Genomic DNA, 24,519 nt, shown 5'->3' with positions numbered 1-24,519 from the left:
GGCAGTGGACACTTATTGGTAATTACTCAAAATAATTATTAGCATAAAACCTAACTTGGTAATGAGTAATGGGGAGAAGATGATAATAAAATACATTGTGAAAAACAGCTCCCTCTCAGGTGACGTAGTTCTCGAGAAAGAACAAATTTTCCACAAATTTAATTTCAAGACCTCAGTTTTAGAATTTGAGGTCTCGAACAACTTCGTGTGACAAGGTTTTTTTTCTCTTCATAACTATCTCGCAACTTTGACGACCAATTGAGCTGAAATTTTCACACGTTGATTTTTTGTATGCATATGTTTAGAGACACCAAGTGCGAAGACTGGTCCTTGACAATTACCAACAGTGTCCAGTGTCTTTAACAGCTTTACGACATTTGGCATATGGCTGCTTTTTATCTGGCTGCTTTAAGTAACATAGTGTGATTTGATCATGGCGACAGTACGCCTTTACAGGCAAAGTTGATCTTCAAGTATTTTTGAGTAAATTAAATTATGGTGGATTATGAAATTGTCTTGATTCCTTCTTCAGACATTTTGTTTTGTTTCATTTTGAACATTCATTGTGTATTTCAAATAACGTAACTTAAATTTGAAGGCAGTGGACACTTTTTGTTATACTCAAATACTTTTTAGCATAAAACCGTACTTGGTAGCGAGTAATGGGGAACTATTGATTTACTCAAAATAATTTTTAACATAAAAAACCTTACTTGCTAACGAGTATTGGGGAGCTGTTGGTTGTGTATAACGTTGTGAGAAGCGGCTCCCTCTAAAGTAACGTATTTTTGGAGAAATTAGGTAATTGTCCATGAATTTGATTTCGAGATCTCAAAATCTGAAAGCACACAACTTCGTGTGACAAGGGTATGTTTTTTTCTTTCATTAATATCTCGCAACTTCGTCCACCAATTGAGCTCAAATGTTCACAGGTTTGTTATTTTATGCATATGTTGAGATACACCAAGTAAAAAGACTGGTCTTTGACAATTACCAATAGTGTCCACTGGCTTTAAAAGGCACTGGACTTTGTTGGTTATTACTCAAAATAACAGTTGGTTAGCACAGAAACTTACTCGGTAACGAGCATGGAGAGCTGTTGACAGTATAACAAAATTTGAGAAACGACGTCGCGTAGTTTTTGAGAAAGAGGTAAATTCTCACTCAAATATTTTGAAAAGCCTTTTGAAAAAGTATCTGAAAGCACACCAACATGTGCAGCAAGGGTGTGTTTCCTTGCACTGATCTTTTGCAACTTCAATGACCAAGGCAGTGTAAACTATTAGTAAATTACTCAAAATAATTATCACAAACACTTTCTTGATTACAAGTAATGGGGAGAGGTTGAATAAATAAAACATGTTCAGATAGCACCCTCTGAAGTGACGTAGTTTTCGAGAAAGAAGTAATTTTCTACGAATTTGATTTCGAGACCTCAGATTTAGAATTTGAGGTCTCGAACTCAAGTATCTGAAAGCACACAACTTCGTGTGACCATGGTGCGACAATTTTTTTTTATTTTTTTTTTCCATTCATTAATATCTCGCAACTTTGACGACCGGTTGAGCTCAACTTTTCCAACTGTGAAGACTGGTCTTTGACAATTACTACTAGTGTCCAGTGTCTTTAAGTCAAATTGTATGCATTATGCAAGGGAAAACATTGGTCATTGACAATACCAAAAGACCAATGCATTTAAAGTTAGGGATTCAAGCCCTTCCGATAATTGCTCAAAACACTACTGACCAGAAAATGTACTTGGTAAGAGACACGACTGCAGCTGCTGATAATGTGGAACATTTTGAGTTCCCTTCTTTGGATTGTGGTTTTATAGAAATAGATTCAACACATTTACAATCTGATGACAAACGTGTCATGCTTGCAAAAACGTCTCTCCGATTGTGTGTTCCAATCACGGATTTATTTTTTCCTAAATGGATTTTTCTTTTCTTTTCTCGATCATGTAAGATTGAAACAAGCAAATTTACACAAATCTTGACGCCCGAATGCAACCGCCCAGCCTAATTGGCGATAATTATTGATGATGGAGAAAAAAATCCTTGGTCTGAAAACTTGTCCCTTTTCGGCTAGTTCGAAAGGTTAATTTACGCCAAGTATCCAAAACAATACCCGCTAATTGCAAAACAATCTAACGTGAATTGTTCTCTTTGAGCACCGTATTGATTTTATGAAGTCGTACGTGACGCTAATGGAGTATGAAGTACCCTAATTGGTGGCTACACGGCTACGACTACGACTACGACTACGGCTACGGTTAGGGTTGTTGCTTAAGTCGTTGTGTACTTCGGCACCTCACTCTATTGAGTAGATTCGAGCCAAGTGTGTGTGTGAGATACAATAGATGGACCCAGCCATCATAAATCTGACCTTTCAGTTGATGATGTAGATGAAACACAGTGCTTGATAGACGCCATTTTGATGATAGAACTGGTCGCAGCAGCACTGTTTGGTGTTACTTCTGCTGATTCATCGGATGCTTTTCGTAAATTGCTTTGTTTACTATTATCTTCATGGCAATAATACCCATTCCGTGAATGAAATACCATTATAAACAGTAGTCTCGTTTAGAAGTCAACCTCCTCTCAGCTTAAGTACAGCGTGACGTCATGGGTATCCTTGTATTTCTAACTGCTGTTTCGTTGTTAGTCTATGCTGCAGTCGCTTCAGGTCGATTCAATATTCAATGCCAAAACGACTCCCGTACTGACCAAATAAGAAAAGGAACTCAACATACTTTCTACCACGGCCCAATACGTGATCACGCACTCCGTGGTAAAGTCTACCGCAGCGCTACGGCTCGTTCCGAAGTCACTTGTGCGGTCTTCTGTCTGCAAGAAGATGCCTGTAAGTCATTCAACTACTGCGAAGATGATAAAGTCTGCGAGTTAAACTCCACTGTGTATGCCAGAGATAAATCGGACCTGCAACCATCTAACGGCTGGATGTACTTTGACGAAGAATATCATGGAGGTATGTAAAATAGCTGTTGAACATACGTAGGATTTCAACCTTAAAACGGCAAAGTTCGCAGTGCAATTATTCAATAATTTCCCCACCCTCACAAGAAACTACAGTTCAAAAATACCCAACGTTTCAACCAGTAAGCTCTGTCTGTCTTCAAGAGAAGACTCGGGCAAGAAAATACATTTTATTTAGTCAAACTATTGTGAGAGGAAAAAAAAACTTAACAACGGGAACAATCTGGACTAAAAACTACCGACGTGGTTTGTGTTGAATTTGTTTTCTTCTTCTCTTTGACAGTTCAAGAATAATTTTTGCCAACGCTCCTCTCATGATCAGTTTAATTTCTTTTACAGAGTGTCCAGTTGATGTAGTTAGTGGTGATCAAGTCTATAAATTCATATATCCACGGCTCCAGTCAAGTGACGTATTCAGACTTGATTTCTCCGTAAAAGGTTCAAGGGATGCCTCTATAACTCTATCTGAGTTCACCAATGAGATATCATACTATCTCGCAGGTAAGATTTATTTAATAATAGGATTTGGATATTTTTATGTTGGATACAAAACACAATGTCTGCAGATCTACATTAAACTTACACGGTTTGACGATAGGTCAGGGCATTTTTAAGTAACACAAAACACTATGTCCAGCAGAATTACAATTTTAAATTTACACACTATATAATTGAAGCTAAAGATTGAAGAAAGATTCCCTGAAAATATTACTTGCTGAGGTGATATAGTTTCCCAGAAATTAGTTAATTTCGACTCGATTTTAGACGAACACTTATTTTAGCATGCACAGCGGATTTTGAATACGCAACTTTTTTGATCTGATCAACGAGTGCAGGTGCCACTAGTTTCGTGTATTCATCACAAAAAAGAGATATCTTTCTTTTCAAGTTTCGGATCCACAAGTAAATAGTTTTAGTATTGTCTGATATGACTTTGGCTTTTTGCACCCCCCCTTATAGTACTCGGTGCATGGAGCAACGAATGGTCTGTTATTCAATGTGCGAAGATCTGCCAGCAACGGTACGCTGAGCAACACACCCCAGGCATCATGTCCGAGTTGGAGTACCGTCGGTTCTGGTTGACCTACGACCATGGAACCATCAAGGTGGGTAAAGGGGGCGAGGTTACCCCCTTCTTGGAGTGGCATGATGAGACCAGGAGGGTTACTGTTAACTACATAGGTATCGGCTCCTACGACAAGCCTGCAAACTGGTTCTTCTACACCTTTTGTGCCGAATAACAAGGACAATTTTAAAACCATTACTCTGCGTTTCAAGTTGTTATATCATGTTCGAATTATACTGTGTAAAATTTATTATGACAGATGTTTAATTCGAATTGAGGATATTAAAACAATTATTTGTTGACACCCATGCAACTTCGATGACCAATCGAGTTCAAATTTTCATAGGTTTGTTATGTTTCGCTTGAGTTTGGATACACCAAGTCGGAGTACGTGTGTTTTATTACAAGGTGTCGTTTTGAAAGGGTCTTGCTACTTTTTTTAAGGACACAATACACAATGTCTACAGATTTACATATAACGTACACACTTTGAAGATAATGATGTTTGTAAGCGTCACTTAAATTATCATTTGTTGAGGTGCTGTAGTTTCTAGAGAAGAAAATTGAGTAAAACAACTCACGAAAATAATTTTTGTCTCACTAGGTTTGTACCATAACGTGAACGCACGGAACGTACGCAAACTTAAAAACTACGTCCATGCGTGTGCAGTAGGCCGAATCTTATAGGCCAGTGCCCAATTTCATGGCTCTGCTTACCGTAAGCACGGAATCGGCGCTTACGGAAGCAGGAAGTTCTGTGCTTACGGCAAGCGTATTTCACGGGTTAGCGGCGAATTTGGGCTTCTGCGCGTGCGTACTCCACGTTACTAGGCATTCTACGCTTGCAAGCCTAGCGCAGAAATTCTGCGCTTGCACGTAAGCGGGGAATCGCGATCGTAAGCGCAGAATTCGGCGGTAAGCAGAGCCATGAAATTGGACCCTGTACATGTCACATGGGTAGACGTACCTAATTATTGCATTTGGCGTATGCCCAGTTCTGAATAAATAACAATGAACTTTGCACTGGATAATCCAGCTGATTCGCTTTCTTTCTTTCTTAATAATAGTCTAATCCCGGTCGTTGAAATGGTAAGTTAGACACGTTTAGGCCCCCTACAGATGGCGAAGGAATAATAACATGGTTATTGTCTTTTCTGGTTAAACATGCCGGGCTTCAAAGCTATTGCACCGTACACGACCATATACATCTCTTATATCATAATGGTATGCCCATCCTTTGTGTGCCGAGATTAAGCTGTTGATATTATTATTATACAACAGTGCGAGAAACGGCTCCCTCTGAAGTAACGTAGTTTTAGCGAAAGAAGTAATTGTTCACTCAAATATTTTTAAAAGCCACTCAATGGCTTCTGAAAGCACACAAACTTGTGTAGCAATGGTGTTTTTTAAATTTTATTATTGTATTATTCTCTTGCAACTTCTATGAAGAACTGAGTTAAAATTTTTGCATCAAAATGCAAGTGAAAATACAGGGCCCAATTTCATGGCTCTGCTTACCGTAAGCACAGAATCGGCGCTTACGGAAGCAGGGAATTCTGTGCTTACGGCAAGCGTATTTCATGGGTCAGCGGCGAATTTTGGCTTCTGCGCGTGCGTACTCCACGTTACTAGGCATTCTACGCTTGCAAGGTTAGCGCAGAAATTCGGCGCTTGCACGTAAGCGGTGAATCGCGATCGTAAGCGCAGAATTCGGCGGTAAGCAGAGCCATGAAATTGGGCCCAGGGGTGGATTTCACAAAGAGTTAGGACTAGTCTTATTTCGAGTTAGGACGAGTTACTAGTCCTAACTTAGGACTAGCTGTACGTTTTTGATATCCCTTAGGACTAGTCCTAACTCTTTGTGAAATCGACCCCTGGTCTTTGACAATAATGATACCAAAGAACTAGTACCCTAGGAATCCTATTTGGTAATTACCCTGAACATTAATGACCAATAAATGAACTCGGTAAAGAAGCACTGCAGCTGCTGACACTTAATACGAGAATAATACGTTCCCTTTTTAGGGAATTATTTTCGGAGATGAATTTAATACATTTTCGATGCGAGAGACGTGTCATGCTTGCATAAACGTTTCTCAGTTTGTGTACACCAATCATCGAACATTAACATGGGCATTAACCGCTCAAAAATTTCGTCGACATCCGCGATATCTGTGATTTACCTTTCGAGATAATTTTATTTATTTATTTATTTATTTTTTTTTTTTTTTGGGGGGGGGGGGTTCAATCGAAACAATCGAACTCAGATATCCAAGGGTATAATTTGCCTATAAACATATTTTGTGCCCAGTGCCAGCGCCTGTTTTATGTTAGTCCATAGTTCGTTGATGATGGCGTAAAAAAAAACCGAACGTGACGCACCTTTCCATCTAGTTAGAAGGTTAATTTTACGCCAAAGTATACAAACAATACCCGCAATTGCAAAACAATCTAACGTGAAGCGTTTTCTTTGTGCGCCGCATTGATTTTTATGAAGTCGTTACTGACGCTAATGGAGTATGAAGTACCATAATTGGCGGCTACACGGCTACGACTACGGCTACGACTACGGCTACGGTTAGGGTTGTTGCTTAAGTCGTTGTGTACTTCGGTAACTCACTCCACGGTACATACGTTGAGTAGATTCGAGCCAAGCGTGTGTGTTAGATACAACAGATGAACCCAACCATCACAAATCTGAACTTTAATTCGATGATAAAGATTAAACACAGTGCTTAATAGACGCCATTTTGTTCATAGATTTGGTCGCAGCCGCACTGCTGGCATTACTTCTGCTGATTCATCGGATGGTTTTCGTACATTTCTTTGTTTACTGATATCTTCATAGTAATGATACACTCTCCGTGTATGGATCACCATTATAACAGTAGTCTCGTTTAAAAGTTAGCCTCTCATCTCAGCTTATAATGGTAACGTACAGCGTGACGTCATGGGTATCCCTGTATTTCTAACTGCTGCTTTGTTGTTAGTCTACGCTGCAGTCGCTTCAGGTCGATTCAATATCCCATGCCAAAACGGCACCCGCACTGACCAAATAAGAAAAGGAACTCAACATACTTTCTACCACGGACCAATACGTGATCACGCACTCCGTGGTAAAGTCTACCGCAGCGCTACGGCTCGTTCCAAAGTTACTTGTGCGGTCTTCTGTCTGCAAGAAGATGCCTGTAAGTCATTCAACTACTGCGAAGATGCTGAAGTCTGCGAGTTAAACTACGCTGTGTTTACCAGAGATAAATCTGATCTGCAACCATCTAACGGCTGGATGTACTTTGATGAAGAATATCATGGAAGTATGTAGGAACACATCTATGTTTTTGAGCTTAAAATGTGAAAGGTTGGCCTTTCAACGTACCAGTTTTATAACAAGTTCAATTTTAAAGGCACTTGATGCGTATGGTAATAATTGTCAAGCGTAGCTGCGTATCTTACAACGTAAGCGTAGCTTGACTCAGTATTAAAAGCGTAACTTTTGTTTGAATGAAAGTGTAACTTAAAGGAACGTAAGCGTATCTTAAAACGTAAGCGTAGCTGCGTATCTTGGAACGTAAGCGTAGCTGCGTATCTTGGAACGTAAGCGTAGCTTGACTCTGGATTGAAAGCATACCTTTTATTGGAATGTAAGCGTAACTTGAAGGAACGTAAGCGTATCTTAGAACGTAAGCGTAGCTGCGTATCTTGGAACGTAAGCGTAGCTTGACTCTGGATTGAAAGCATATATACCTTTTATTGGAATGTAAGCGTAATTTGAAGTAACGTATGCGTATCTTAGAACGTAAGCTTAGCTGCGTTTCAATGTAGATTGAGGGATTCGCGTACCTTAATGGTATGAAAGCAATTGAAGGTACGTGGTGTATCCTACAACGTTAATGTATATAGGGGTTTGATGAAATGAATGAAGCGTAATTTGAATTGTTATCTTTTATGGAACTAAAGCGTAACTCATGGGAAATTACACCTTTTGATTGCTTAGTCGAGTCACGATTACTAGAAATGAGAAGCGACTTCATGCTTGGTTAACCACTTTTGTCGCTCACGATTCACGACAACATAACTTATACTTACAAAACACAACCACACATCAGTGAAACAATCCATCAATCCTTTCAGCACGAGTTTCACTTCATGCGCCTGTGACAAACAATATATCGCGATGCATCTTGGGCAATGGGAGTATCGCGACTAGTTTCGAAGTCGCAGCTATTTGATGCGCGACTAGTTGAGTAATAATATCCACTAGTTGACCAATAATGTTTTGTTTGACAACAAGTTATACTTTGAGGGACTTTTGTTGGATCTGTTTTATCGCGGTTTCGTTTTGAAATCTTAATAACTTTGTCTTTCTTTTTGAGTTAATAGTTTATTAAATCTTGTCCCTGATTTTAATATCCTTTGTTTTTTCCTCCACAGAGTGTCCAGTTGATGTAGTTAGCGGTAATGAAGCCTTTAATTACATCTATCCACGGCTCCTGTCAAGTGACGTATTCAGACTTGACTTCTCCGTGAAAGGCACAAATGACGCACATTTGTCTCTCTCTGAATTTACGGATGAGACGTCATACTACCTTGTAGGTAAGATGAATTCCAATAGTGAAATGCTGAACGGCCAAGTTACAATTGACCATTAGCTTCTAAACGCCCGTATAACTGGTGGTTTGTTTCTTTACAAAACATCTTTTTAAGCAACCTTAAAAAATAAAAAAAAACAAAAAAAAAGGAGGTGTAACGATGGTCGTGATAAGCAGAATTTAATTTAAAATACCTAAAAATGGTTACCAAGCGCTATTGTACATTTTGTTCTTATCATGTTTTTTCAAAACGTCCATAACCAGATTTTACGTACACAAGGATTGCTAGATGTCATTCACATTTAATACGCAACAACACAAGGTAACAACATATAAAGAAACAAATCATATCGGGATCACAAAATTAGATGATTTTCTTTCCAAATTTCAGATTAACAAGAAGTTTGAAGTATTATATTGGGTTTGTATAACAATGTGGATTTTTGCCCTTTACCCCTCAGTCATTGGTGGCTGGATCAACACCAGGTCTGTTGTTCAATGCGAGAGACGTTGCCAGACATCGCCCTACGCTGAGAAATCTACCCCGGGCATCATGTCCGAGTTGGAGTACCGTCGGTTCTGGTTGACCTACGACCATGGAACCATCAAGGTGGGTAAAGGGGGCGAGGTTACCCCCTTCTTGGAGTGGCATGATGAGACCAGGAGGGTTACTGTCAACTACATCGGTATTACTTCGTACTACAATCGTGTAAATTGGATCTTTTACACCTTTTGCACCGATTAAGAAAAGAAAGAAAGTCAATCTTAAAAGCAATTAATATAGACTAGCGGGATGCCGCGCTTCGCGCGGCACCCCGCTAGGATATAAAAATCCTTTACACAAATATTTCGAAATGTGGGTGAGGGTGTTATACGCCTCTCTCAATATTTATGCATGGCGTCATAATTCTAACCCAAAATGAAGCTATTTCGCACGTCCACCACTACTTGCAGTGGCTGTACCCACCTCGTTTTGGGTTAGACAACGTACCTTATGCATCTAGAAACTATAAGGCTCCCCCGTGATCCTTATAAGGGTCTAATATGTTGGGCCTCCCTAACGCTACACGTTTTTCAAAATCAGCGTTGATAGGTGAAACTGACCGTTAGCCAGCAATAACTAAAGTTTCTTTTGTACTACACTACCAAAACTTTCTCCACACACTCAATATACATTCATAATGCTTGCATTTCCTTTTTAAAAAACATCGTCAAAAATGACATTTTTACGTCCCACGATACATAGCGTTGCTACAGCACTATAAGTAAAGCGTGTTTTTGGAACATGCTGTGTGCCACAAATCTAATTTATCTACTGTTTTTTTTCGGGGGGGGGGGGGGTGGGGTGGTAAGAGCGTAGGCCTCTTTTTAGTTTATTCTCATCTGAATTGGTCTTGTAAACTTTCTGGTCAATAGGCTGCATGTATAACGGGAGCACTTAACGTGAACGTCAAAAAAGTGTTTTGCAGGCAGAGATGCCAAGTCCAGAGGCTAGCTATGTGTGAGATTTTTCAAAGCTCAACCCCCATCCCCCCGGAAAAAAAATTGCCAGTTTAAGAAGGCCTTTTTAAATCGCCGCCCAACCTTTTTTTTATTTTTTTTTTTTATAAATAAATAAAACAATGTGAAATTTAATTGTGGACAAAAAGTGTTTCAAAATGCATCAAAAGCCTCCTCAGAATAATTAAAACTCACTTGAGGTACACACAGGAGATGTTGATGGTTAATGTGGAGGTTCGATTGTGTCAGATTATATCCTTCCAAACTTGAAAAAAATAGACTAAAAATGATGTCCAAAATCAATCGCTCACTTCTTCTGCCTGTTGTGTCTTCGCTAGTGGAGCGCATTTCAACGAATTTGCTAAAAGAATCGGAACAAACTTGTGCGCAATAAGCGTTTTGCGCTCTGCCGAATTTGAGCTGAACCTACTGGATGAGCAAACGCGTGCGCAATCTGCAATTTTGCGCTCTGTTTGTACAAATTTTGTACAAAAAATGTCGTTAATTTTGTTTCCCGTTCTCGCCCGAATAATGGTTGATGTGCGTGTGAGCGTGAGACAGAGCCCAAGTGCGTGAGTCTCACGCCTAATGCGTGACGAGACTTGGCAGGTCTGGTTTTGTTTTATTGTCACTTTGGGCTTATTGCATCTCGCGAAATTTGAACGACAAACGACACAAGTTCATGTTCACGCTGCTCTAGGAACAAACCTCCATACATCCCATATCTCTGGAACCCTATAACACAAACTAAATAAAAACGATAAACTCGTCCCCACTCCTTAATTTTCTCTAACTTATTTCACTTTCAGAAAGCATGTCAAGTCATGTTTAGGGTTTGTTACGTCCAGTTTGGGTCAATAGACAAACTCCTAAAAATGTACCCCATTCAGCCGCACGAGGTCTCTTTTGTTAATATTATCTCCATCAGTAACCAACCCGACGGGCCGATGACTAAATTAATCTTCATAATGGATTTGGCAAAATGTACATTCTGAGACCTGACCGACACACTGCTTTAACCAATTTTGTGAATGGACTTATTCAAAAGGAAACTTAATGTCGTTTTGCTTAACAACTTTGACCAAATGCAAAGCAAAGTTCTTTTTTTTACAGCTTCAAAACAGCCTTTGACGTGTGTGTATAAATTTCACCATAGAGTAAGGAATGGTTTCACAATTCTCCCGCCATGGTTAAACTCTGAAACTGCAACATTATACCTCCATGAACAGACCGTATTCTAAAACGGAATTCATGTACCCATTTGAGTTTACTGGCAAAAGGTCCAAGGTCGCCACCCACTGTCAACCTAAAGTGGTCCCACGGCGACCTTCTTCACCAAGCAACAGGTGGCCTGTCTCAAACCAGACAACACACCACTCACAATACACTGACCAGAATGGCTCTTTGTGTAAGGCCCCCACCCCCAAAATGTTATTAATTGTAAATTCCCTTAGACACCTTCCAACCTATAGCCGGCCCTACCCAATGTTTCCAAATTATTAAGCTTCCGTTTGATCCCATCCTTGTTCATCATGATAATTCTCATGCCGTTTGGAAGTGAATGCTTTTTTATAAATATTCTCCATTTAATCTTTTCAACAAATGAGTCACCCGCAGAAGCATTTCTAGGAAGTCTGATAACAACGTCGACCAGTGGTTGACACATGGTCACCTGCGAAACATCAATCTACGGTACTTAATCCATTCAATGCAAATTCGGTCAAATTCGTGAGATTGGTTTCGGATTTGTCCTGGCACCCAGCCTCTTCGACCCTTTCGACCCTTCGCGGCAATGAATGAACCAATCCGGAGAACCATGCTTAGTACAACACGAAAGTAACCTGACCAAAAAGGGCGGATCGAATGGCGGGTGGGCGTTCAAGGGGCAATGAATGAACCAATCCGGAGCACCATCTGCGAAACACTGTCCAATGAGTCGCCTGTCAGAAAGATTTCTAGGAAGTCTGGTAACAACATCGACCAGTGGTTGACGCACGGTCGCCGCCCAAACTTCCTCCAATCACATGACTTGTAAGTGCGAGTTTGGATCCGGGTTTTGCAGACTTGCAACCCGACGTCTAAAACCACACAAACGTATTGAATTCCACACAAACAACCGTGTTGGATTCCACAAGGATGCCATACCACTGGACCTTCTAATTTTCAATCCAAGATGGCGCAGGTTACGCTTTTAATAGTATAGATCACTGTAAGCTGTTTGCGTGTTAGCATCTTCAACTATTATGCATTCTTTTAAATTAATTTATTTTGTGTTTGAACAAATAAAAGTGAATCATAATAAGAGTTAAAACTGTTCGGATGACTTATACCATGCGACCTTCGGGGTAGCAGTTTTTGTCTATTTACTTCTTTCTCAAAAACTACGTTACTTCAGAGGGATCAGTTTGTCACTATGTTTTATACTACCAACAACCCTCTATTGTGAAGTAAGATTTTATGCTAAACATTATTTTGAGTAATTACCAATAGTGTCCAGTGCCTTTAATGGCATATTTTTTGTTGTTGTTACTCCTATAAATGGCAATACAAGTTTACTTTTTAGAAGTATTACAACTGCAACAAATATTAATGGCCTCGCGTGGTCAGCGCTTTTTTATTAATTTTTTGTTATTTTTTTTAAGGAGTGCCCCCTGAAAAGACAAGCATAATATCCCATAGGGATAGCTAAGAGCTTGTTTCAACAGACCATTCCACGATAAACAAAAACAAGAAGAAAAGAAAAGGAGATAATGGTTTTTGGACTATGCCTCACTCACTAGAAAGTGATGAGAGACACAACAACTAGCATCACCTGCAATCATAATTGCCGTAAAACAGGACGTTACTTAAGGTATTTATTTACTCTACATTTGAATGACTGCATGCCCTGGGTAGTAATGTCTGAGATAACCGATGATGGTAGGCTGTTCCAGATCTTCACAGCTGCAGGAAGAAAAGCCCTGTCAAAACTTCTAAGAGTTCTAAGAACATTGTGTAAAATAATATTAAAATTGACACCTTTTTTTCTCAAAATATTTTATTTATTACAATATGCACGTTATGTACATGTATAAGTGGTAATTTTAATAAAAACTTTGATCATACTTTCTTTTGATATACTCCATCCATTTTGTGTCCTCGTAATTGCTGTTTTTGTTTTAAGTTGATGGTCACATATGTAATTTATTCGCTATCGAAAGCATTTTTGGGGGGCAAGTTGAAATCCCCTTTTGTATAGGACATGGTTGCAATAGAAACTAATAAAACCCTTTTCCAAATTTATCAATAAATACAAAACATACACTTCTACTATCTTAAATAGACCTTGAATTGTTTATCAGTATCCAATACATTTTTATATTGACAATTGTACCAAAATTGTGGTTCACCAAAACTTCGTCCACTTGAAATGCAGTGATATCAATAACCAACGAAATGATAAGTATTACGGGCTAAGCTCCGACAATCTTGTTAAAGATACTGGACAATATTGGTAATTGTCTTCTCACTTGGTGTATCTCAACATATGCATGAACCTGTGAATATTTGATCTCAATTGGTCGTCGAAGTTGCAAGGTAGTAATGGAAGAACCATTCTCACACGAAAACATGTGCTTTCAGATGATTGATATGATTAGCTCATAATCTAATCTAGGTCTCGATATCAAATTCGTCGAAAACTACTGCTTTCTCGAAAACTACTTTTTTTTCCAGAGGGAGTCGTTTCTTACTGTGTTTTATACTATCAACAGCTCCCCATTACTCGTTACCAAATAAGGTTTTATGCTAAAATTATTTTGAGTAATTACCAATAGTGTTCAGTACCTTTAAATTTAGGTTTGTGGCTTAAGGTTGTTGTTATTGCACTGATGGATCATGTTAAGGTGGCAACAGACTTGAAATCAAACGAGGGTAAAAAGCTATAGCTACATTAAAGCATCAGCGAACACAGCATGGTTTATGTTTGGTAACCTGTCTTTTCTAGTGGCGAGTGTACAATAACTCCAAAAGGAACTGCCTCATTACGATCAAAATCAACACCTCATGCAGGGAAGTTTTATAGCTCCATGATGTTATTGTGAGTGCTTTTAACTGTTTCGTATCACAGCGCTGCGAAACATCTCTTGTTGTTATTAATACTATTTTCCCAATTTTAAATTTTTAATCACAATGGTGTTTAAAGGGAAGGTACAGGTTTGGTGATTACTCAAAACAAATTTTTACTTAAAAACTGACTTGGTAACAAGCATTGGAGAGCTGTTGATAGTATACAACATTGTGAGAAACGGCTCCCTCTGAAGTAGCATAGATTTTGAGAAAGAGGTAATTTCACTCAAATAATAAAAGACTTCTAGCCAGAGGTCTTTCATTCCTATCTGAAAGCACACAAAATCGTCCATTAAGGATGTTTTTTTCTCGCATCTTTTTCTCACAACTTCGATGACCAATTTAGCTCAAATTTTCACAGGCTTGTTATTTTATGCTTATATTGGGATACACCGAGTGAGAAGACTTGTGTTTGACAATTACCAAACGTGTACCTTCCCTTTACGAAGTACGGACGGAACGCCCCCTTCCAACCTCGAAGGTTGCCTAAAGACCACGAGTTTGGTACAATTAGTGCCGTATTGTTATCTTATTACTCCAATGTAAATGAATCAAGGTAGAAGCGAGCCAGGTCTGCGTTGGATATATAAATGATAAACTCAACCCTCAAACATCTCAGCTTCAAATCGCGATCTAGATGAAACACAGTGCTTGATACATGACACCAATATGATGACATATTTGTTCTGGAAAGGTTGGTAATCGATTGCGTTCCTGGACTTGTAAAGGCAGGAAGTAAAGCTTGACGCCTCAAGGTTTTTAGTCAATTTCATACTCAAAGGTGTTAAAGGGACAGAAGAGCATGGTTTGGGCAAGAGGGAAAACTCATCCATTAGAAACACAGTGATGTGAAACATTCAGCCCATTAACTTTGTTATTGAAATGCAACAAATAATTTTATGTTTTGTTTTGTTTTTAAGATGCTGTTCAGGTTCTGAACAGGGTTATATCTACTATTTTAAGTTCTATGGTATTTTACCCAGTCTTATTTGTTTCAACCCTCATTTGAGATTATCAGCCTTTGGTTTTTCTTATCCTTTTCCATTAACTGCAGTATAGACTTAATATCAAGTGGGTGTCAAACAATATAACTACAACATTAACACCCATTCTCTTCATACTATTAGGGAAAGGGGGTGATTTTGTTACTTTATTTTTTTTGTACTTTGTTTTATAACTTTAAACGCAAGCGCAACGCCCACTTTTGGCCTGGATCGTTTTTCGAAAGACCACGCGCTGTATACTGCTTCATCGACATCTTACTCTACGGACATGAAATGCGAAGATTCAGGGGAGAAACAAAGGATTAACTCAACCGTCAAATCGTGGTCTAGATAGTGATCATTCGTTTTACACATTCAAAGCACCGTCGCACGTCCAGATCTTGCCAATGCCCAATCACAAGCTCGATACTGAAGGCTCCACCCTACTCGGACCGTTGTCATTGTTAAACGCTATACATATTCATGTTATTCAATAGAGCAGGAGAGCTGGAGGCATGTGTAAGCCCAAGGAAAATTCTCTTATTGTCTGCTCCTTGTAAAGCATGCAGGTAGCGGACAATCACTCACAAGACAGTGTAGTGTTAGCATTCATTATTAAGGAAAGATTTACTAAGAATTGCTGTTGTCAACTAGTGCCCAGCCAAATTTAACCAAAGGAAAAAGCGAAAAGGGGAATATTTTGTAATTATTTTTAAGTACCCTCTTATAGTCAGGCAGCTTATGACCATATTTGAGATGGATGTGGACGTTCCGGACAAAAGCACCAAATTTTGTCCACGTGTTCCTTAATACCTAAGCTTTGCATTTATGATAGGAACCACCTCACCAAGATGTATTATGGCGGCCATCTTGGATTTCCAAGATGGCCGCCATTTAAAAACCTGTTTTTGCCAGTATCTCACTTCCTGAGTCACCTAGGATCACAATTATGGTGTCTAGATATACATTTCCATGGTCAAGGAATACATCTTCACCACTTAGAAAAGCAACAGTGCTTTATTTTCTTTGTATGGCGGCCATCTTGGATTTTTAAGATGGTAACCATATGAAAAACCCATATTTGCCGGTATCTCGCCTCCAAAGTTACATAGAATCAAATAGTGTGTCCAAATATATATTTCCATGGTCAATGGATCCAACTGTACCACTTAGAAGAGCAGCAGTGTCTTCTTTCTTTTATATAGGGCCATATTGGGTTTTCAAGATGGCCGCTATATGAAGAAAAGACACATTTTATCAATATCTCATGTTCTAAATCACTTTTAATCACAATTATGGTGACCAAATATACATTTTCATGGTCAATGAATCTAACTGTACCACTCAGAAGAGCAGCAGTGCCTTCTTTGTTTTGGATGGCGGCCATCTTGGGTTTTTTATGTAGTGGTCATCTTGGGTTTTCAAGATGGCCGTCATAAGAAGACAAAAACGTATTTGCCAATATCTCACCTTTAAGTCACTTAGAGTAACAATAATGGCTTCTTAATATATATTGTTATGGTCAAGGAGTGCAACTGTACCACTTGGAAAAGCAGGCCATCGATCACCTTCAGTATGGCTGCTAAGTATAAACCCATTCAATATCTCACCTCCTTCGTTCAGTGATCTGGATCACAAATTTGCTACTTGACAACTTGGGTCATACCCCACCTAGTACAACTGCAAAAGGTTAAATTTCAAAGCACACTGGAATCTGCACGTTTGAAATTACTTGAGAGAACAGCAAAATGAAATGAAACTGGCTGTGTCTTAAACGAAAAATCACCAGTTGTCAGACAACTCTACCCTTGTGCCAGCTGGGGGCTGTTAAGACACTGGACACCATTGGTAATTGTTAAAGACCAGTATTCTCTCTTCCCAGCAACCATGTATGTAGGCCCCTTCCATTCTGACTTTTAAAACGATCAGTTCATTGGCAAGTGACGGTAACCCTTCTTTATGCTTTGCGAGCAAAATGTGGATACATGAAAATGTGTGATACTCGTACTGTGGGACTGTGTGAAAATGAAAGAAAAAATGCACTATTCTCTTTATAATTCTCTAAACCATTTTTGGGAGGTAGATGGAACAGGAAGAAAATGTGTGATGTCTCAAATTTATTATGATGAGAAAACTGGCAGTTCTGTGTGACATTCTTTCCAATATGAATAATCCAACTATCGAGGAAAACGCTAACTAACAACATAGACTAGAGTCTGTACTTCTACTTGCTAACAATAACACGGAAATAATGAATGATTTACCGGACACAAAGTGGTCACACCATGCATGCATGCATGTAGCCCACCTTGTTGAGCTGTTAATGGCTCCGCTTTTAACATCGGTCTCATCACTGTCGTGACAGTGATGAGACCGATGTTAAAAGCGGAGCCATTAACAGCTCAACAAGGTGGGCTAGCATGCATGCATATCCGGTCATGAATATCATGATCATCATGTCGTGAAGGTTGCCAATCTTATGTCTGTTGCACCGGCGGACGTGTTTCGGCATCTATCCACGCTTTATTTTGATCCTGAAACTTGTCAACTTCAGGGAAGCGAAAAAACTTTAACCCTTCTTTTGATCCGAACCAATTTTTGCAGCAACAGCGGCTAAGAATCATGATTATTCGACTGTAAAGTTCGTATCTGTATACATTTACACACAAGTAAACAAACTTTTGCCAACCAAGATGGTGGAATTGTTTTGTCACGTGACTCGTGACGTGTCAAAAGAAAGGTCTATTCTGAGTGGTACAATTAAATTCATCGACCATGAAAATGTATATTTGGTCACCAAAATTGTGGTTATAAGTGATTTAGAAGGTGAGCTATTGATAAAATGTGTGTTTTCTGCATATGGCGGCCATCTTGAAAACCCAAGATGGCCGCTTTATAAAAGAAAGAAGGCACTGCTGCTCTTCTGAGTGGTACAGTTGGATCCATTGACCATGGAAATAAATATTTGGACACACTATTTGTGATTCTATGTAATTTTGGAGTCGAGATACCGGCAAATATGGGTTTTTCATATGGTTACCATCTTAAAAATCCAAGATGGCCGCCATACAAAGAAAATAAAGCACTGTTGCTTTTCTAAGTGGTGAAGATGTATTCCTTGACCATGGAAATGTATATCTAGACACCATAATTGTGATCCTAGGTGACTCAGGAGGTGAGATACTGGCAAAAACAGGTTTTTAAATGGCGGCCATCTTGGAAATCCAAGATGGCCGCCATAATACGTGTTGGTGAGGTGGTTCCTATCAAAAATGCAAAGCTTAGGTATTAAGGAACACGTGGACAAAATTTGGTGCTTTTGTCCGGAACGTCCACATCCATTCGCTAAGCTACCTGACTAGTCAGGCAGCTTATGACCATATTTGAGATGATTTGAGATCCATATGAAAAACCCATATTTGCCGGTATCTCGCCTCCAAAGATACATAGAATCAAATAGTGTGTCCAAATATATATTTCCATGGTCAATGGATCCAACTGTACCACTTAGAAGAGCAGCAGTGTCTTCTTTCTTTTATATAGGGCCATATTGGGTTTTCAAGATGGCCGCTATATGAAGAAAAGACACATTTTATCAATATCTCATGTTCTAAATCACTTTTAATCACAATTATGGTGACCAAATATACATTTTCATGGTCAATGAATCTAACTGTACCACTCAGAAGAGCAGCAGTGCCTTCTTTGTTTTGGATGGCGGCCATCTTGGGTTTTTTATGTAGTGGTCATCTTGGGTTTTCAAGATGGCCGTCATAAGAAGACAAAAACGTATTTGCCAATATCTCACCTTTAAGTCACTTAGAGTAACAATAATGGCTTCTTAATATATATTGTTATGATCAAGGAGTGCAACTGTACCACTTGGAAAAGCAGGCCATCGATCACCTTCAGTATGGCTGCTAAGTATAAACCCATTCAATATCTCACCTCCTTCGTTCAGTGATCTGGATCACAAATTTGCTACTTGACAACTTGGGTCATACCCCACCTAGTACAACTGCAAAAGGTTAAATTTCATAGCACACTGGAATCTGCACGTTTGAAATTACTTGAGAGAACAGCAAAATGAAATGAAACTGGCTGTGTCTTAAACGAAAAATCACCAGTTGTCAGACAACTCTACCCTTGTGCCAGCTGGGGGCTGTTAAGACACTGGACACCATTGGTAATTGTTAAAGACCAGTATTCTCTCTTCCCAGCAACCATGTATGTAGGCCCCTTCCATTCTGACTTTTAAAACGATCAGTTCATTGGCAAGTGACGGTAACCCTTCTTTATGCTTTGCGAGCAAAATGTGGATACATGAAAATGTGTGATACTCGTACTGTGGGACTGTGTGAAAATGAAAGAAAAAATGCACTATTCTCTATATAATTCTCTAAACCATTTTTGGGAGGTAGATGGAACAGGAAGAAAATGTGTGATGTCTCAAACTTATTATTATGGGAAAACTGGCAGTTCTGTGTGACATTCTTTCCAATATGAATAATCCAACTATCGAGGAAAACGCTAACTAACAACATAGACTAGAGTCTGTACTTCTACTTGCTAACAATAACACGGAAATAATGAATGATTTACCGGACACAAAGTGGTCACACCATGCATGCATGCATGTAGCCCACCTTGTTGAGCTGTTAATGGCTCCGCCACGACAGTGATGAGACCGATGTTAAAAGCGGAGCCATTAACAGCTCAACAAGGTGGGCTAGCATGCATGCATATCCGGTCATGAATATCATGATCATCATGTCGTGAAGGTTGCCAATCTTATGCCTGTTGCACTGGCGGACGTGTTTCGGCATCTATCCACGCTTTATTTTGATCCTGAAACTTGTCAACTTCAGGGAAGCGAAAGAACTTTAACCCTTCTTTTGATCCGAACCAATTTTTGCAGCAACAGCGGCTAAGAATCATGATTATTCGACTGTAAAGTTCGTATCTGTATACATTTACACACAAGTAAACAAACTTTTGCCAACCAAGATGGTGGAATTGTTTTGTAGAGTGGTACAGTTGGATCCATTGACCATGGAAATATATATTTGGACACACTATTTGTGATTCTATGTAATTTTGGAGGCGAGATACCGGCAAATATGGGTTTTTCATATGGTTACCATCTTAAAAATCCAAGATGGCCGCCATACAAAGAAAAAAAAGCACTGTTGCTTTTCTAAGTGGTGAAGATGTATTCCTTGACCATGGAAATGTATATCTAGACACCATAATTGTGATCCTAGGTGACTCAGGAGGTGAGATACTGGCAAAAACAGGTTTTTAAATGGCGGCCATCTTGGAAATCCAAGATGGCCGCCATAATACATTTTGGTGAGGTGGTTCCTATCAAAAATGCAAAGCTTAGGTATTAAGGAACACGTGGACAAAATTTGGTGCTTTTGTCCGGAACGTCCACATCCATTCGCTAAGCTACCTGACTATTAAACTATTTTGCAAAGAAATATATGTTAAGAAGGGGCTGGGTGAAGCATGTTGGGTGTCACTGTGGCCGAATAACATAAAGATTTATTTATAACTGTTAAAGCTGATACTCCAGCGTCCTTACTTACTGTTATTATGTTATTATGCAAACACAAAAACACCATATTCATATCATAGGATTGAAACTCCAAAATCCAGTAGGGATCACACAAAGTAGGGTTTAAAAAGAGAAGAAAAATATAATTTTGTAAGTGACCAACTAATCTTATTTGAATGTGAGCAGCAGACCTGAATATCATTACAGACGAACGTAATCTTATTTGAATGTGAACAGCAGTTCTGAATATCATTACAGATGAACGTTATCTTATTTGAATGTGAACAGCAGTCCTTAATATCATTACAGATGAACGTTATCTTGTTTGAATGTGAACAGCAGTCCTGAATATCATTACAGATGAACGTAATCTTATTTGAATGTGAACAGCAGTCCTGAATATCATTACAGATGAACGTTATCTTATTTGAATGTGAACAGCAGTCCTGAATATCATTACAGATGAACGTTATCTTATTTGAATGTGAACAGCAGTCCTGAATATCATTACAGATGAACGTAATCTTATTTGAATGTGAACAGCAGTCCTGAATATCATTACAGATGAACGTTATCTTATTTGAATGTGAACAGCAGTCCTGAATATCATTACAGATGAACGTTATCTTATTTGAATGTGAACAGCAGTCCTGAATATCATTACAGATGAACGTTATCTTATTTGAATGTGAACAGCAGTCCTGAATATCATAACAGATGAACGTTATCTTATTTGAATGTGAACAGCAGTCCTGAATATTATTACAGATGAACGTAATCTTATTTGAATGTGAGCAGCAGTCCTGAATATCATTACAGATGAACGTAATCTTATTTGAATGTGAACAGTCGACCTGAATATCCCACAGACGAACGTAATCTTATTTGAATGTGAACAGCAGACTTTCTCTTTACAAGTTGAGCACACCTACATTGTTAGACTCCAACTGCACAACCAAAGGGACTTGCACATGTTGGATTGAGCTCACAAGTAGTGGTATTATACTGTATAGGCTATTGTTGCATGTTTTTTACACACCCTGCTTGCTTAGTAATGAATGCTAACACTACCTTGTGAGTGATTGTCCGCTACCTGCATGCTTTACAAGGAGCAGACAATAAGATAATTTTCCTGGGGCTTACACATGCCTCCAGCTCTCCTGCTCTATTGAATAACATGAATATGTATAGCGTTTAACAAAGACAACGGTCCGAGTAGGGTGGAGCCTTCAGTATCGAGCTTGTGATTGGGCATTGGCAAGATCTGGACGTGCGACGGTGCTTTGAACGTGTAAAACGAATGATCACTGATGAAACGCGGTGCGTGATAGCCACCATTTTGATAATAGAACGGGTCTCTGCCACACTGTTCGTATTACTTCTGCTAAAATTATTTGAGGGTTTTCGTGGTGCATTATTTTGTTTACAATCTACATCAAAAACACAGAAAAGTAAAACTCTTCACGTTTAAAAAAAAATAAAAAAATATTAAACAATTCTTCGAAAAACAACCTCATCACAGTTTATAATATGGTAAAGTACAGCCTGACATCATGGGTATCCCTGTATTTCTAACTGCTGTTTCGTTGCTAGTCTACGCTGCAGTCGCTTCTGGTGGATTCAATATTCCATGCCAAAACGACTCCCGTACTGACCAAATAAGAAAAGGAACCCAACATACTTTCTACCACGGCCCAATTCGTGATCACGCACTCCGTGGTAAAGTCTACCGCAGCGCTACGGCTCGTTCTGAAGTCACTTGTGCGGTCTTCTGTCTGCAAGAAGATGCATGTAAGTCATTCAACTACTGCGAAGATGATAAAGTCTGCGAGTTAAACTCCGCTGTGTTTACCAGAGATAAATCTGATCTGCAACCATCTAACGGCTGGATGTACTTTGATGAAGAATATCATGGAGGTATGTAGAAACACATGTATGTTTTTGAGCTTAAAATGTGAAAGGTTGGCATTTCGACATACCAATTATTTTAACAAGTTCAATTTTAAAGGCACTTGATGCGTTTGGTAATAATAGTCAAGCGTAGCTGCGTATCTTACAACGTAAGCGTAGCTCGACTCGGGATTAAAAGCATACCTTTTATTGGAATGAAAGCGTAACTTGAAATAACGTATGCGTATCTTAAACGTAAGCTTAGCTGCGTTTCAATGTGGATTGAGGGATTCGCGTACCTTAACGGGATGAAAGCAATTGAAGGAACGTAGTGTGTCTTAAAACGTAAATGTATAGGGGTTTGATGAAATGAATTAAGCGTAACTTGAACTGTCTTCTATGGAACTAAAGCGTAACTCATGGGAAATTGCACCTTTTGATTGCTTAGTCGAGTCACGATTACTACAAAATTAGGAGCGACTTCCTGCTTGGTTAACCACTTTTGTCGCTCACGATTCACGACAACATAACTTACTTACAAAACACAACCAGACATCTGTGACACAATCATTTAATCATTTCAGCACGAGTTTTACTGTATTGCGCCTGTGACATACAATAGTGTCGCGATGCATCTTGGGCAATGGGAGTTGAAGTACCGCGACTAGTTTCGAAGTTGCAGCTATTTGAGGCGCAACTAGTCGAGTAATAATATCCACTAGTTGAACAATAATGTTTTGTTTGACAAAAAATTATACTTTGAGGGACTTTTGTTGTATCTGCTCTATCGCGGTATCGTTTTGAAATCTTAATAATGTTGTCTTTCTTTATGAGGTAATAGTTCATTAAATTAATGTTGTCCGTGATTTTAATATCCATTTTTGTCTCTCCACAGAGTGTCCAGTTGATGTCGTTAGTGGTAATGCTGTATTTAATTACATCTATCCACGGCTCCTGTCAAGTGACGTATTCAGACTTGACTTCTCCGTGAAAGGCACAAATGACGCCCAATTGTCTCTCTCTGAGTTTACGGATGAGACGTCATACTACCTTGTAGGTAAGATGAATTCCAATAGTGAAATGCTGAACGGTAAAGTTACAATTGACCATCAGCTTCTAAATGCCCGTATAACTGGCGGTTTGTTTCGTTACAAAACATCTTTTTAAGCAACCTCAAAAAATTATACAAAAAACAAAAAAAAGGAGGTATAACGATGGTCGTGATAAGCAGAATTTAATTTAAAATACCTAAAAATAGTTACTAAGAGCTAGTGTACATTTGTTCTTATCATGTTTTTCAAAACGTCCATAACCAGATTTTACGTACACAAGGATTGCTAGATGTCATTCACATTTAATACGCAACAACAAAAGGTAACAACATATAAAGAAACAAATCATATCGGGATCACAAAATTAGATGTTTTTCTTTCCAAATTTCAGATTAACAAGAAGTTTGAAGTATTATATTGGGTTTGTATAACGCTTTGGCTTTTTGCCCTTTACCCCACAGTCATTGGTGGCTGGAGCAACACCAAGTCTGTTGTTCAATGCGAGAGATATTGCCAGTCATCGCCCTACGCTGAGAAATCTACCCCGGGCATCATGTCTGAGTTGGAGTACCGTCAGTTCTGGTTGACCTACGACCATGGAACCATCAAGGTGGGTAAAGGGGGCGAGGTTACCCCCTTCTTGGAGTGGCATGATGAGACCAGGAGGGTTACTGTCAACTCTATTGGTATTACTTCGGTCGACACTCCTGTGAACTGGATCTTTTACACCTTTTGCACCAATTAAAAATAAAATAAAAATCTTAAAAGCAATT

The 24,519-nt window shown here is 39.0% G+C and overlaps 2 protein-coding genes across 2 annotated transcripts; both read left to right on the top strand.

Annotated features, from left to right (window-relative positions):
* Nucleotides 1-2,216: 2,216 nt before the first annotated feature.
* LOC139954049 (uncharacterized) lies at nucleotides 2,217-4,240 on the top strand. The gene is made up of 4 exons (XM_071953712.1): nucleotides 2,217-2,274; nucleotides 2,668-2,991; nucleotides 3,339-3,500; nucleotides 3,960-4,240. Exons 1-4 carry the CDS (start codon nucleotides 2,217-2,219, stop codon nucleotides 4,238-4,240), a joined length of 825 nt encoding a protein of 274 aa, XP_071809813.1.
* Nucleotides 4,241-6,584: 2,344 nt separating this feature from the next.
* On the top strand, nucleotides 6,585-9,399 carry LOC139954048 (uncharacterized). Its single transcript, XM_071953711.1, has 4 exons — nucleotides 6,585-6,642; nucleotides 7,056-7,379; nucleotides 8,470-8,658; nucleotides 9,116-9,399. The coding sequence occupies exons 1-4, from the start codon at nucleotides 6,585-6,587 to the stop codon at nucleotides 9,397-9,399; spliced, it is 855 nt and encodes a 284-aa protein (XP_071809812.1).
* The last annotated feature ends 15,120 nt before the right edge of the window (nucleotides 9,400-24,519 follow it).

The sequence above is a fragment of the Asterias amurensis genome, chromosome 22 (genome assembly GCF_032118995.1).
Source record: "Asterias amurensis chromosome 22, ASM3211899v1".
NCBI lineage: Eukaryota > Metazoa > Echinodermata > Asteroidea > Forcipulatida > Asteriidae > Asterias > Asterias amurensis.
Note: the sequence above shows the minus strand (reverse complement) of the source record. Positions and strands in the feature narration are given on the sequence as shown.